General features: G+C 39.6%; 1 protein-coding gene across 1 annotated transcript in view; it reads left to right on the plus strand.

Annotated features, from left to right (window-relative positions):
- The window catches only part of MED24 (mediator complex subunit 24), a 359,234-nt gene that overhangs the window by 303,381 nt on the left and 43,142 nt on the right, over positions 1-12,711 (plus strand). Inside the window, exon 18 of the mRNA XM_067142734.2 lies at positions 7,232-7,376. Within this exon, the coding sequence (XP_066998835.1) occupies positions 7,232-7,376 (145 nt within the window). The remainder of the gene's footprint in view (positions 1-7,231; positions 7,377-12,711) is intronic.

The following is a 12,711-nucleotide window of genomic DNA, read 5'->3' on the forward strand; positions in this document are numbered from 1 at the left end:
TAAGATAATGGAAAGAATACTGGAAAGTAGGATAAGGTTGAGGGTTGAAAATCAGATACAGGAAAATCAGTTTGGTTTCAGAAGTGGAAGGTCAACAATAGAGCCTATTCTCATTATGAGACAACTAATGGAAAAGCAATGGGAGTACGGCAATAATATTTTGATGACATTCATTGACATTGAAAAGGCATATGACAGTGTCCCCAGGACTAAATTTTGGGACAGTCTGGTGCAAAAAGGAATTGGAAAGGGATTAATAACAATGATCATGGCAATGTACAAGGAATGTTGTAGTTGCGTGCAAACACAAGTTGGCAGGAAGATGGTTCAAAATAACTAGTGGGCTGAGGCAGGGAAGTTTTCTATCGCCAGTCCTGGTTACAATAGTAATGGATGATGACATGAGAACAGCAAAAGCAACATGTGGAGGAGGAGAAATGAACATCATTTTATTTGCAGATGATATTGTGATTTGGGGAGAAGTGGACATGTAGGTTCAAGAACAGTTGGATGTGGTGAATGGGAAGATTGAAGAATGTAGATTGAAAATAAGTGTAGAAAAGGGTAACTCTTGTTATGACTAGAGGGGAGAAAGAAGGGAAAGTTCAGATTAGACTTGCTGAGAAGTCCCTGGAAGTAGTGGAGACATTCAAATACCTGGGGAGTGAATTAATGGAGAATGCTCCACTGGTTGCTGTGATTAGTAAGAGGATTCAAGCTGGAAGATGTTTCTATCATAGTCTAAGAAACATGTTATGGGACAAAGATGTGCCAATGGAAGCAAAGAAAACTATGTACAAGATGTATTACGTACCCATAACAACTTACGGAGCAGAAACTTGGACATTGACGAAGTAGGATGAGAGTCGAATACAGGCAGCCAAAATGAAGTTCTTGAGGAATATGATGCAGAAGAGTAGAAGAGACAAAATGATGAATGAGAAAATCGAGGAAGAAATTGTAGTGGAAAAAATGAATGATAGAATAGAGAAGAGTTGAACTAAGATGGTTTTGGCACATAAAGCGAATGAGTGATGAAAGAATGCCAAAAAAATTGATGGAAATGCAAATGCAAGGAAGGAGAGGCCATGGATGACCACAATTGAGATGGAAGGACACAATCCAACGCAGAAAGAAACCTGGGCTGTGACACAGTGTTGGAGGAGGAGTGGTGGAAAGACTGAAGAAAGTGAAGAGGAACCATATTTGCCCCTACCTGCCTACAGATGGATAAAGGGAAATGATGATGATGATTATGATTATGATGAGTTTAAACTCAAGCACCGGAAAATCCGGAGCACTTTTGGCAACTCATCACTGAAACTTGCAGTTCAGTAACACATCCATGCTTCAGCGTGCTAGATGATCTATTCAGCAGCGGGCCCAGATATGCATAAAGCAAGCAGGGCATCATTTTGAACATTTGCTACCGTAGCTAAATATTGTTAGCGTAGTTAGGTTCTCCTACTCCCTATTCCGTATTTATCCAGCCCTAATGTCAAATTGGTCCTTCATAGGGCCATGTGCACTGTTATTGACTGAAAATTTGCATGAAAGAGGATATTCCATGTACATTGAGGTAAAAATTTTAAAAAATAGTAATTTAAAAATGTATCTTCGATGCGGATTCGAACCTCCCACCTCACACGCAAGACCGGCCCACTTTCCTTACCCTTAGCAATTATGCTATACTGCACTGCAACACGTTGTGTGCAGATGGTAGCTCACATAATAGTTTGTACGTGGTCACAATGCCCAATTCATGTTTTGGTGGCGTTTAGTTTTCATATAAATTAGAGAGCGCACTCGTGATTGCCATTATTTAATAATGTTTCAGCATCAGTTGTCCCTGTCTTAAACTTAACCAGTATCAGAATTGCCTGGCTGAGTGGCTCAGGCAGTTGAGGCGCCAGTCTTCTGACCCCAATTTGGTAGGTTCGATCCTGGCTAAAGTTGTAGGCTATTTAAAGGTGTTAAAGTACATCAGCCTCGTGTCGGTAGATTTACTGGCACATAAAAGAACTCCTGCGGGACTAAATTCCCGCACCTCAGGGTCTCTGAAAACCATAAAAATAGGTAGTGGGACTTAAAGCAAATAACATTATTATCAGTATCAAAATTAGGTTGATAACTAACTAATTACATATGATTAAAAAGTAACCTATCATAAACTATGTAGAACTATTGAACTATAGCAAACAGTAACTACTTGTACATTAAAATTACAAGTCTTCTTATTATGGTTAGGCGGTAAATACACAGATAAGGTTTTTTTTTTTCTGTGCACACCAGAAAGGTCGATGTTTTCATGACCTATATAAAAACGCTGGTTACTTGAGCTGCATAAAACAAAATGATTTGATGCAAGAGAATCACCCGGTATTGTACTCGAGAGTATGTTTGCAAATGGATTGTATTCTGGATTCTGCTCTTCACTAACAACCACTAGCCACAAATTGGAAAACATTGTCAAAGCTCAAGAAATTTTGGTTTATTCAAGACCTGAAGCTCAGTTTTGATGCACAAACCAGTACAGTTGGGGATTGAGACAAATGAACCTTTATGAAAATGAGTCTTTTTAAATGGTAGGTTTAGTGTATTAGACAGTTGCTGTGGTTTTTATAAGTACTTATTAACATAAAAACCATCATATTATATTTGGGCCAGTACAGTACTAATATTTTCATGTGTCATCATCATCATTTCCCAACTCCAGGTTCCCGGCTATTGTGTACAAGTGCTCGCCATCTCCTTCTGTCTTATTATTTATAAGTTTCATATTCCGTATTGATTGGATTCAATGTAATAGACAAGAAAAATGTTCCACCGATCAATACATTTATTGTGAATGAATTATTGCACTAGTACCGGTTTCGGCCTATCTTGGCCATCATCAGCTAGCACACAAATTTACAGTCATTAAACCCTATCTCGCTGTATATATAAATCTTACTGGACTACATCAACAGTTGAATTGCACAGTACTCAATTTTCAAATTTTAATGACAAGAGTTCTTATAACATACCAATACAAAGTATATCAGCCATAGAACATTCTCGATGATCACCTAATACAACTTAATCAACACAAGAACTACAAGAGGATTGAAGAATGAATGCAACGCAACATGAACTCAAATTTTAATAGACGTTTTTAAAATATACCATGTTTTAATGTGTTTAATGTGCTATATTTTTTAGTGTCTTATGATGTGGCATATATATTTTAATATGTTTATGTACTCATGTCCATGCTCAATCAATAGGTTTTAGTTTATTATAACCATCACCACTTTTAATCAGAGATATTTTAACGCAACATACTGCAATATATTTTACTTCCATTTTTCATTAGACATCCGGATGCTCTAACGTAACATCTTTGTAATTTTGTCTAATGACTGTAAATTTGTGTGCTAGCTGATGATGGCCAAGATAGGCCGAAACCGGTACTAGTGCAATAATTCATTCACAATAAATGTATTGATCGGTGGAACATTTTTCGTGTCTATTACATCTCCTTCTGTCTTCATACATCTTCTGATCCAGTATGTCCTCCCATTTGTATCCTCTCTCCTCCACATCTGATCTTACAGTCTCTATCCAACGTTTTCTTGGTCTTCCCTGTGGTCTTATTCCTACGAGATTAAGATCGAAATATTTTCTGGCAGGTCTTTCCCTGTTCATTCTCATTACGTGCCCATACCACTGAAGTCTGCGTTTCTTTATGACACTGATAATAGGAACCTCAGTACCAGCTACTTTCCTATTCACTTCATTTCTAATCTTGTCCTTTCTGGTTGTTTGGTTCCTGGTTCTAATGAATCTCATTTCAGTTGCTTGGATTCTACGGAAGTCTTTGTTTAGTAGGGTACATGTCTCATGTGTATTAGTCTGAATTAGTCCACAAATACCAGATAATTTATCTGTGCTGGTGATACAACAGTAGCTGCTGAAGGTGTAAATTTCAGCGAAGTATAGGAGTAACTCACAGCAACACTGAACAAACTCTTGCATTACTATGATACCAGTTACACAGGCCCAACCCATATAAGATGGTTGTTTGTGCCTTTCGTCTCAGCAACAAGAAAACTGGACATCACATGATGAGGCGAACGTTTGTAACACTTGTTGAGCCCGAAGTACTTGGGAGTAACCCTTGATCATACCCTAATGTTTAAACAACATTGTGTCAGCACCAGAGGGAAAGCTTACCCCCTGTGGGTGGGGGACGCAGACGAAGAATACACCCAGGGTATCCCCTGCCTGTCGTAAGAGGCGACCCAACAGGGGCGACCAAGGGATGATTGTATTAGAACCATGAAACTACTTGTAATTAGTACCATCACGTGGGGAACACCATGGTTCGCCTTGACTTGCAAGTAGTACCACTATGTTAGGTACACAATAGGTTTGTGATTAGTAGCAGCAGAGAGTGGTTCACTGTGGGTTCCCAGTACCCATTATTAGTACCATTGTGAGAAAAACCACGGATCTGGGCATTGCCTGTGATTAGTACCACTATATGAGCGACACTGTGGGTGTGCGTTGCCTGTGATTGGTACCTACTATATAAGGAACACCACGGGAATACCGGTGGCCTTGATTAGTACTCCTAGGTGAGGAACACCATGGGTTTGTGTTGCCTATGAGTGGCGCCATTATATGAGAAACACCCTAGGTCTGAGTTACCTGTGCGACGTACAATACTTGTGAGTAGTACCATAATGTGTGGAATACCGTGAGTACGCTACTTTTGATTAGTACCGCAACATGACAAATAACATGGTTCTACTTCACTAACAATAAGTACCATTGTGAGGGGCCGTTGACCTGGATTTTGGACCCTTTTAGACAGCAAGCCTCCTCGATTCAGGATTGTGCTTTAGAAGTAGTCCCTTGGTCAGTAATACTATTGTTTGATAGTTTCTGGGTCGGATCCACTGATTGTTGTAAATTCATATCCATCCATTTGTTCTTTTATCACATTTTTTATTCTGGTCAGTGGATGATTTTGAACTTTTAAATTGTCATTACATTTCGTACCATTAGGGGCCGATGACCTAGATGTTAGGCCCCTTTAAACAACATGCATCATCATTATTATCAGAGGGAAAGTTAGTGCCTGCAACATCACCATTCACAAGCTGCCAATCCAAAAATGTTATATGCAGCATCATTTCGAATGCTTCTGCACATGCAAAGCTAGATGATATTTCAGTAAACAATGTGGCCCAAATCCTAAGTGGTTGCCTAAAGCCAACACCTGTCCAGAAGCTATATCCACTTATTCGTATAGCCCCACTACACATCTGAAGGAATGTGGCCCTAGAAGCAGAGCATACAAAGCAGCAGACTGATCCCTATCATCCCTTATTTTGGGCACCAGTCAGGCGACAACTCAGGTCAAAGAAGAGCTTCCTTTCGAGAACCAAAACCCTTAAAGAGACAGACGGAAGAAAACCTCTTCATAAGATGGATGAACAAGCTGGATGATCCTTCCCTGAAAGCGAAGGAAGAATTGCCCCTTGCTGGAGAGCTCTGTTATCTGGTATGGAGAACTTTGAATCACCTGAGAGTGGGAGTATCAGGGTGTAAGGTGAACATTAGGAAATAGGGCATTTTACGAGGTGATACAGGTACCATGTGTGCATGTCAGGCTATTCCAGATCCAAGCGATCTTCAAGTATGCTCATGCCATGATGTTCCTTGACCATGGATGATTTGTTCAAAGCAAATGACAATGCAGTATCAGCCGCTTATTATTGGACACTTCAAGTTTGAACCAGACACGAATGAAGTAGTTTGAAGTATCAGTAGTATGTAGAAAAAATTTGATTCTGTTCTTATGACTCCTTCATGTGCAATTTTCACAAACATGAGTGTATTTTAAGTTGAAATGTACTAGAATTAATACTAACAACAATCTTTGGGATTGAACAACATTATGTAAAGATACATAAAAGGGAAATAAAGCTCTGAATTTCAAACAAAATAGGAACTTTGGGGTGTGTACTACTTTGCTAGTTACTCAAAATTCTATTGCAGAAATTGTGAATGATAACTATGACATCGACTGTCATAAGATAGGAATGTAGCACAGATTTAAATTATTATAATGAAAAGGAAGGTGTTAGATGCTGTTCGCTAGTGCACTATTGAGACACCACTGCCAGCCTCTTATGTAGAACAATGCAGTGACAGTGCACTAGGAGAAGCATGCACCTCCACTTGTATAAATGCCACCTTTGGCAATCCAACTGATGAGGCAACAACTGATCAGGGAAATGTGTTGAAATTTGACTTTTGATCATTCTAGATACCCACTTCAACTCAAGATGTATGGTAAGATGGTATCTAATTTAGATCAAGGGTATCTCTTTCCAAATTAATTACAAATACTACTCAAGGCACTCAAGTGGAGCAGGTTATTACGACCAAATTGTCCCTGATTGGTGATGTTATAACATTTCCTTTTATAACTGACCAGCAAGTTGGCTACATGATGTAGATCGTTCAGCTGTAAGCTTGCATTCAAGAAATGGTAGGTTCGAACCCCACTGTAGATAACTGTAGGCCTGCCTTAAGGCTGCAACCACTATCATTTCCATCCTACCTCTTGCCCAACCCAGCATTACCAAAAACATGTATGCATTAGTGCGACATTAAACTGCTAAAAATATATCCTTCAGTTGTCATTAAAGAAATTTTTGATAGATTTTCCTAATTCTTGCCCTGAAGGGTTGGATTTTATTTTATATATTGTGGCTTTGCAAAGAAAACACATTAAGTCAAGAATTTTGCATATGAAAAAAAAAATGGATTAAAAGTTTCCACAGCCTTTTATTGCAACATCTGTTCTCAGAATAAGAATAAGAGTATTTATCTTCAAAATGTAGTGTATTTGGAGTAAGCAGAGCTTTGTAGCTGAAGTAATATTAATGTATTTTACTCAGTAATCAAATTTAAAAATTGCATAGGTAGTGTAAAAATGTCAAAATATCAAGAAACCTACAATTTTGCTTGTAAACCCTTGAATGAAGTTATATGGATTAATAATATGTATTTTGTATAGGAAATACAATAAGTCATATTTAGAAACCAGAGATCTCAATGTTTGGCCTCTTAAATCATCATGATCATCATCATATCATCTTTATAATTTTTGATATCTTTTTTGGTAATAAAATATTCTGGTTTTCAAGGTTCTTTCTACTGTTTTACTTTACAGGAGTGATGAATTGGTAGAACCACAGGCATCTGCTCTAGCAAAACTGTGTGCATATGCTGTTTTTGCTGCCTTGGAGTTTCAGAGTAATACAGCTTCAGGCCACCGTGTTGGCCGCAAGAGGAGCCGTAGAGATATGGAGGGAGAGGTTTGTTGTCATCACTTCATTTTTTTTTGTAGAATTCATTCAGTATGAAAGTTTTATTATAAAGGAAATTGTGACACAAACTACTGTAGTGTATTTAATCTTTCTTTCTTTTTCTACTGCGTTTCCCACATCTGTGGGGTCACGGGTGTGAACTGTGTTGCACATGTGGATTTGACCCTGTTTTACAGCCGGATGCCCTTCCTGGCGCCAATCCTATATGGCGAGATGTAATCACTATTGCGTTTTTCTGTGGTGGTTGGTAGTATAGCATGTTGGCTGAATATGAAGAGGAAAGTGTTGGGACAAACACGAACACCCAGTCCCCGAGCCAGAGGAATTAATCAGACGCGCTTAAAATCCCCGACCCGGCTGGGAATCAAACCCAGGAACCTCTAAACCGAAGGCCTCAACGCTGACCATTCAGCCAAGGAGCCGGACACTGTACCGTGTTTAATGACACTGTTTAATTATGCTTCCCTTTGGAGACTAGCTGCAAAGAGACCAGATGTAATGACTGCGCATATCTTCTCTGATTTTTGTAACTGTAGTATTTGATTTATTTTAAGAGTCAGTGAGATTGTAGCCTATCGTAGGTTTCATTGAGTTTTACGAGTAAATGCCTATCTATAGAAAATAATGTTGGATGTCATCATCTGGAATTGTCAGGAAATTCTCAGTGACTCCAGAAAACTTAAAAGAATTAGAGTAGAAAGAAACTGTATATGACTTCATAGCTAGAAACTCTGTGTGTTCCACTGTTACACAATGGAATTAATAGCTTGTCAACCTGCATGCAGTAATTTTTTTTTTTTTTTTTTTTTTTACGTCGCACCGACACAGATAGGACTTATGGTGACAGTGGGACAGGAAAGGGCTAGGAGTGGGAAGGAATCATCCATGGCCTTAATTAAGGTACAGCCCCAGCATTTGCCTCGTGTGAAAATGGGAAACCACAGAAAACCATCTTCAGGGCCGCCAACAGTGGGGTTCGAACCCACTATCTCCAAATACTGGATACTGGCCGCACTTAAAGGGCCCCATACACGCGCAGACTTAGTCGGAGGTAAGTCTGCACAAACCAGTCTCTTCAGACATGTCTCTGTGTGTATGGCCGATAAGTCTGCCGACAAAAAGTCTGCAGGCAAGTCTCTGACATTCTAGCGCTGCTTGAATTCAGCCGGAGACTTTGCGACGAAAGCGCCATCTCAGAGTTGCGGCAGAAAATGTAAATGTGGTAACCTACAAATATGAAAACTGAAATTTATTTTTGCGCGTCTTTTTCGTGCAGAGCGCTAAATTGTGTCCAGATAACAACTCATCTTCTATACCGACTACCGGTATCAAATTAATTTCGATCCGCATACATTTTTCAACCATCCGAAGCCCATAATCTTAAACAGAAAACAGCTGAGCGTGACGTACCGTATTCAACTTCCTCGGTAAATAGTCATTTAGTCTGAGCGTGTGTGGGCAACTGCATACTTCCGACTTACCTCCCGGAGGCAAGTCCGTGCAGGTAAGTATTCCAGAAGTCTGCGCGTGTATGGGGCCCTTAAGCGACTGCAGCAATCGAGCTCGGTATATGCAGTATCAAACTATGATGCTACCGGGAATGGTGTAGCTGAAAAGAAAGGAAAAAAGGAAAAAAGAGGAAGAGGTCCGACACTTCAAAAAATGAAGATATCGGTAAAAGGAAGACAAGGGCCACGAAGCCCTCGCAAACCTCTTCCTCTTTTTTCCTCGGTTTAGTGTTATATAGAAGATATTTACCCATTTGTACTTCCTCTAATAGCAATAATCACCACCACCACCACCACCACCACCACCACCACCACCACCACCACCACCACCCTCTAATAAACGTTCCCCAACCTTTTCTCTATTATCATCTCCCATTCATCTATCAATTACTACGGCAAGTTGTTTCGAGTTGAACCTCACATTGCAATTGTCTTTTATTATTTCTTCCTATTTTTAATATATTTTTATTTGACTTTATTCTTTTTAATGTTTTAAATTATTTTCAAACTTATATACCTACTTTGAATTTGACAAAATTAAATCCTACACTGTTTTCCTAAGACTTCAATTACGTCACCTTTTACTCTTCGGCCTGAGAAACAAATGCCTACAAGACCTGCCTAGCAACGACTCTACATAAGTGCATACTTGACCTGCTTGTGAACTTCAACTATATTTGTTTTCGGCGCAAGACAATGATGTTCTGTTTACTCTCTTGACTGCGATCATTGTGTTTTGGACATTAACTGAATTGCTACGATATGAATCATTGTTAATTTTTTGCCTGTGTTCAATGTATTAGTTGTTTTAAGATCTTTATATCTTGCCCTATTTTACTATTTGGCTGATGATGACACTTGTAATGTGTCGAAACCGGTCCCAATAAACAAGTTGTGACTTCTTTTTAGTTCAACTTACAACAGAGTATTGAAAGGTGGATCCTTCTAATATTGTACATCTTCTTATTTCTTTATTCAATACGGAACGATCATGAAGTTTTTAACTTTAAATTGTCACATTTTTATCATGCCCGGTTTTCCATACCTATATTAATGTTACTCTTCCTTCAGGCTAGCAACCCGTCGGAAGGACATTTGATTGCTTTCAAGTTTTGCAAAAAGAAAAATGCAAGACTGTAGCAGGACACATGGCCCAAATACTTGGAAGGAAGATGATGATGATGATGATGATGATGATGATATTAATGTTACTGTGCACTGCACTTTTCATTGATGTTGCAATCTTGATTTGTTGTTTGTACAAGTACATATGGTACCCAGGATAGCCTTTGGACATTTTTTGAATAAAATAAACCCCTTGTGGGTGGGGGACGACAAAGAAAACACCCACGGTATCCCCTGCCTGTCGTAAGAGGCGATTAAAAGGGGCAACCAAGGGATGATTGAATTAGAACCATGAAACCACTTGTGATTAGTATCATCATGCGGGGAACACCATGGGTCGCCTTTACTTGCGAGTAGTACTACTATTTTAGGTTCATAATAGGTCTGTGATTAGGAGCAGCAGAGTGTGGTTCACTGTGGGTTTACAGTACCTGTGATTAGTACCATTATGTGAGAAACACCACGGGTCTGGGCATTGCCTGTGATTAGTACCACTATATGACTGACACCATGGGTGTGTGTTGCCTGTGTTTAGTACCTGCTATATGAAGAACACCACGGTAATACTGGCACCCATGATTAATATACCTACATGAGGAACACCCTGGTTTCGCATTGACTACGAGTGGTGCCATTATGTGAGAAACACCATAGGTCTGCGTTACCTGTGCAATGTACAATACTTGTGAGTAGTACCATAATGTGTGGAGCATTGTGAGTCTACACTACTCCTGATTAGTACCACAATATGAGAAATACCATGGTTCTACTTAAGTACCGATAAGTACCATTATCAGGGTCCGTTGACCTGGATTTTGGACCCCTTTTGACAAGTGTCATCAATTCAGGATTGTGCTTTGAAAGCAGTCCCTTGGTCAGTAATGCTATTGTTTTAAGATAGTTTCTGGGAAGCTGGGGCATTGTGGGTCAGATCCACTGATTGTTTTAAGTTCATAATCATTGTTCATCATCGTCTTTTTGAATTGTAGTCAGTGGATCGGGTGGAATTATTTTTAACTTTCAGTATTGTGAGTTGGATCCACTGATCATTTTGAATTCATATTCATCCATTCATTCTTCATCACATTTTGAATTCTGGTCAGCGGGTGAATTTTGCACTTTTAAATTGACGTTACATTTCATCCCATTTCGTACCATTAGGGTCCGATGACCTAGATGTTAGGCCCCTTTAAACAACAAGCATCATCATCATGGATAAAATAATATAAGACATGTAGGTTGATTTTAACATAGAATCGTCCATCGTTGGTCATCAGCTTAGATGGATTGGCCATGTCCATCCATGAGTGATACCAGATTTTCATGCCAAATCCTGTATGGTGAACTTTTTTCTGGCAGCAGACCTTGTGGAGCACCCATGAGGTACTACAAGAACCAGCTTAAGCACACTATGAAGATGACAGGTCTAAATCCACAAACCAGAGACACACTTGCTCAAGACCATTCATTGTGGCACATGACCATCCCTGCTGCTGTCAATCTGTTTGAAGGGGAATGATGCAGATGTGAAGAGGCCAGGAGAGAAGCACAAAAACTCCATGCAGCACAACCACACCCTTCTCCAACAATTCTGTGCAATCGGTGTGGACGCTTATTCCATACTAGAATTAGTCTGTTCAACCATCGAGTTACAGCTGACAACTCCTCACCATCATCATCTAGCACAGTTTCCAACCACTGGCCAGGTCTGTTCAGAATATCTCTTCATCAGTTCCTGTCATTCTGCCAATTTTCCAGTCTTCCCAACACAATCCTTCAGTCCTTTCAGCAGTCTGTCTTTTGGTCTTTACCTTTTACCTTGACCTCTTTCCCCTTACTTCCATCATATGTATTCTTCTTGGTATCCTTGCTGAAAGTAATTTCAACATGAATGACAGCTGGAAGCAATTATGGAAGACTTCTGCAACACCAGAACAGAAAAATATGCCATGCATCACATCTAAGCCACCAGGTTTTGAGCACGCGAGAAAAATTTGGTGTACTGTAAACCGAATCAGAACTAATTGTGGCAGATGTGCAGACTCTCTTTATAAAAGGAAGAAAATTCCATCTCCCGAGTGTAGTTGTGGTGCTTAAAGACAAACTGTTCAGCATATTATCCAAGAATGCCCTCTAACAGCCTTCTCAGGAGATCCAGCCTAGTTCCTGATGGCTACTCAAAAAAAATGGTGTTAATTATATAAGAGATACCAATCTGACATTGTGACTTAATGTGTTCAGACATGTAAACAGTTTTAAAATACTTTTATTGTGATGTGATTGTAAACAATATGATAAATAAATAATTCTTGGTATCATTGGATTCTCCATTCATTTGTCATACCTGTATCATTGCAGTACACCTTTCTCTGTACTCTCTTGTAAGCATTCCTCTTACAGAACTTCCTCCTCCTTTTTTTATGGTTTGCTTTATATCGCACCGACACAGGTAGGTCTTATGGCTACACTGGGATACGAAAGGGCTCTAAGTGGGAAGGAAGCTGTCGTGGCCTTAATTAAGGTACAGCCCCAGAATTTGCCTGTTGTGGAAAATGGGAAACCACGGAAAACCATCTTCAAGGCTGCCAACGGCGGGGTTCAAACCTACTATCTCCCAAATGCAAGCTCACAGCTGCGTGACTAACCGCACAGCCAAATTGCTCAGTTCCTCTTTTTTCACTGTCTCTTCT

This window comes from Anabrus simplex, chromosome 3 (assembly GCF_040414725.1).
Source record: "Anabrus simplex isolate iqAnaSimp1 chromosome 3, ASM4041472v1, whole genome shotgun sequence".
Lineage (NCBI taxonomy): Eukaryota > Metazoa > Arthropoda > Insecta > Orthoptera > Tettigoniidae > Anabrus > Anabrus simplex.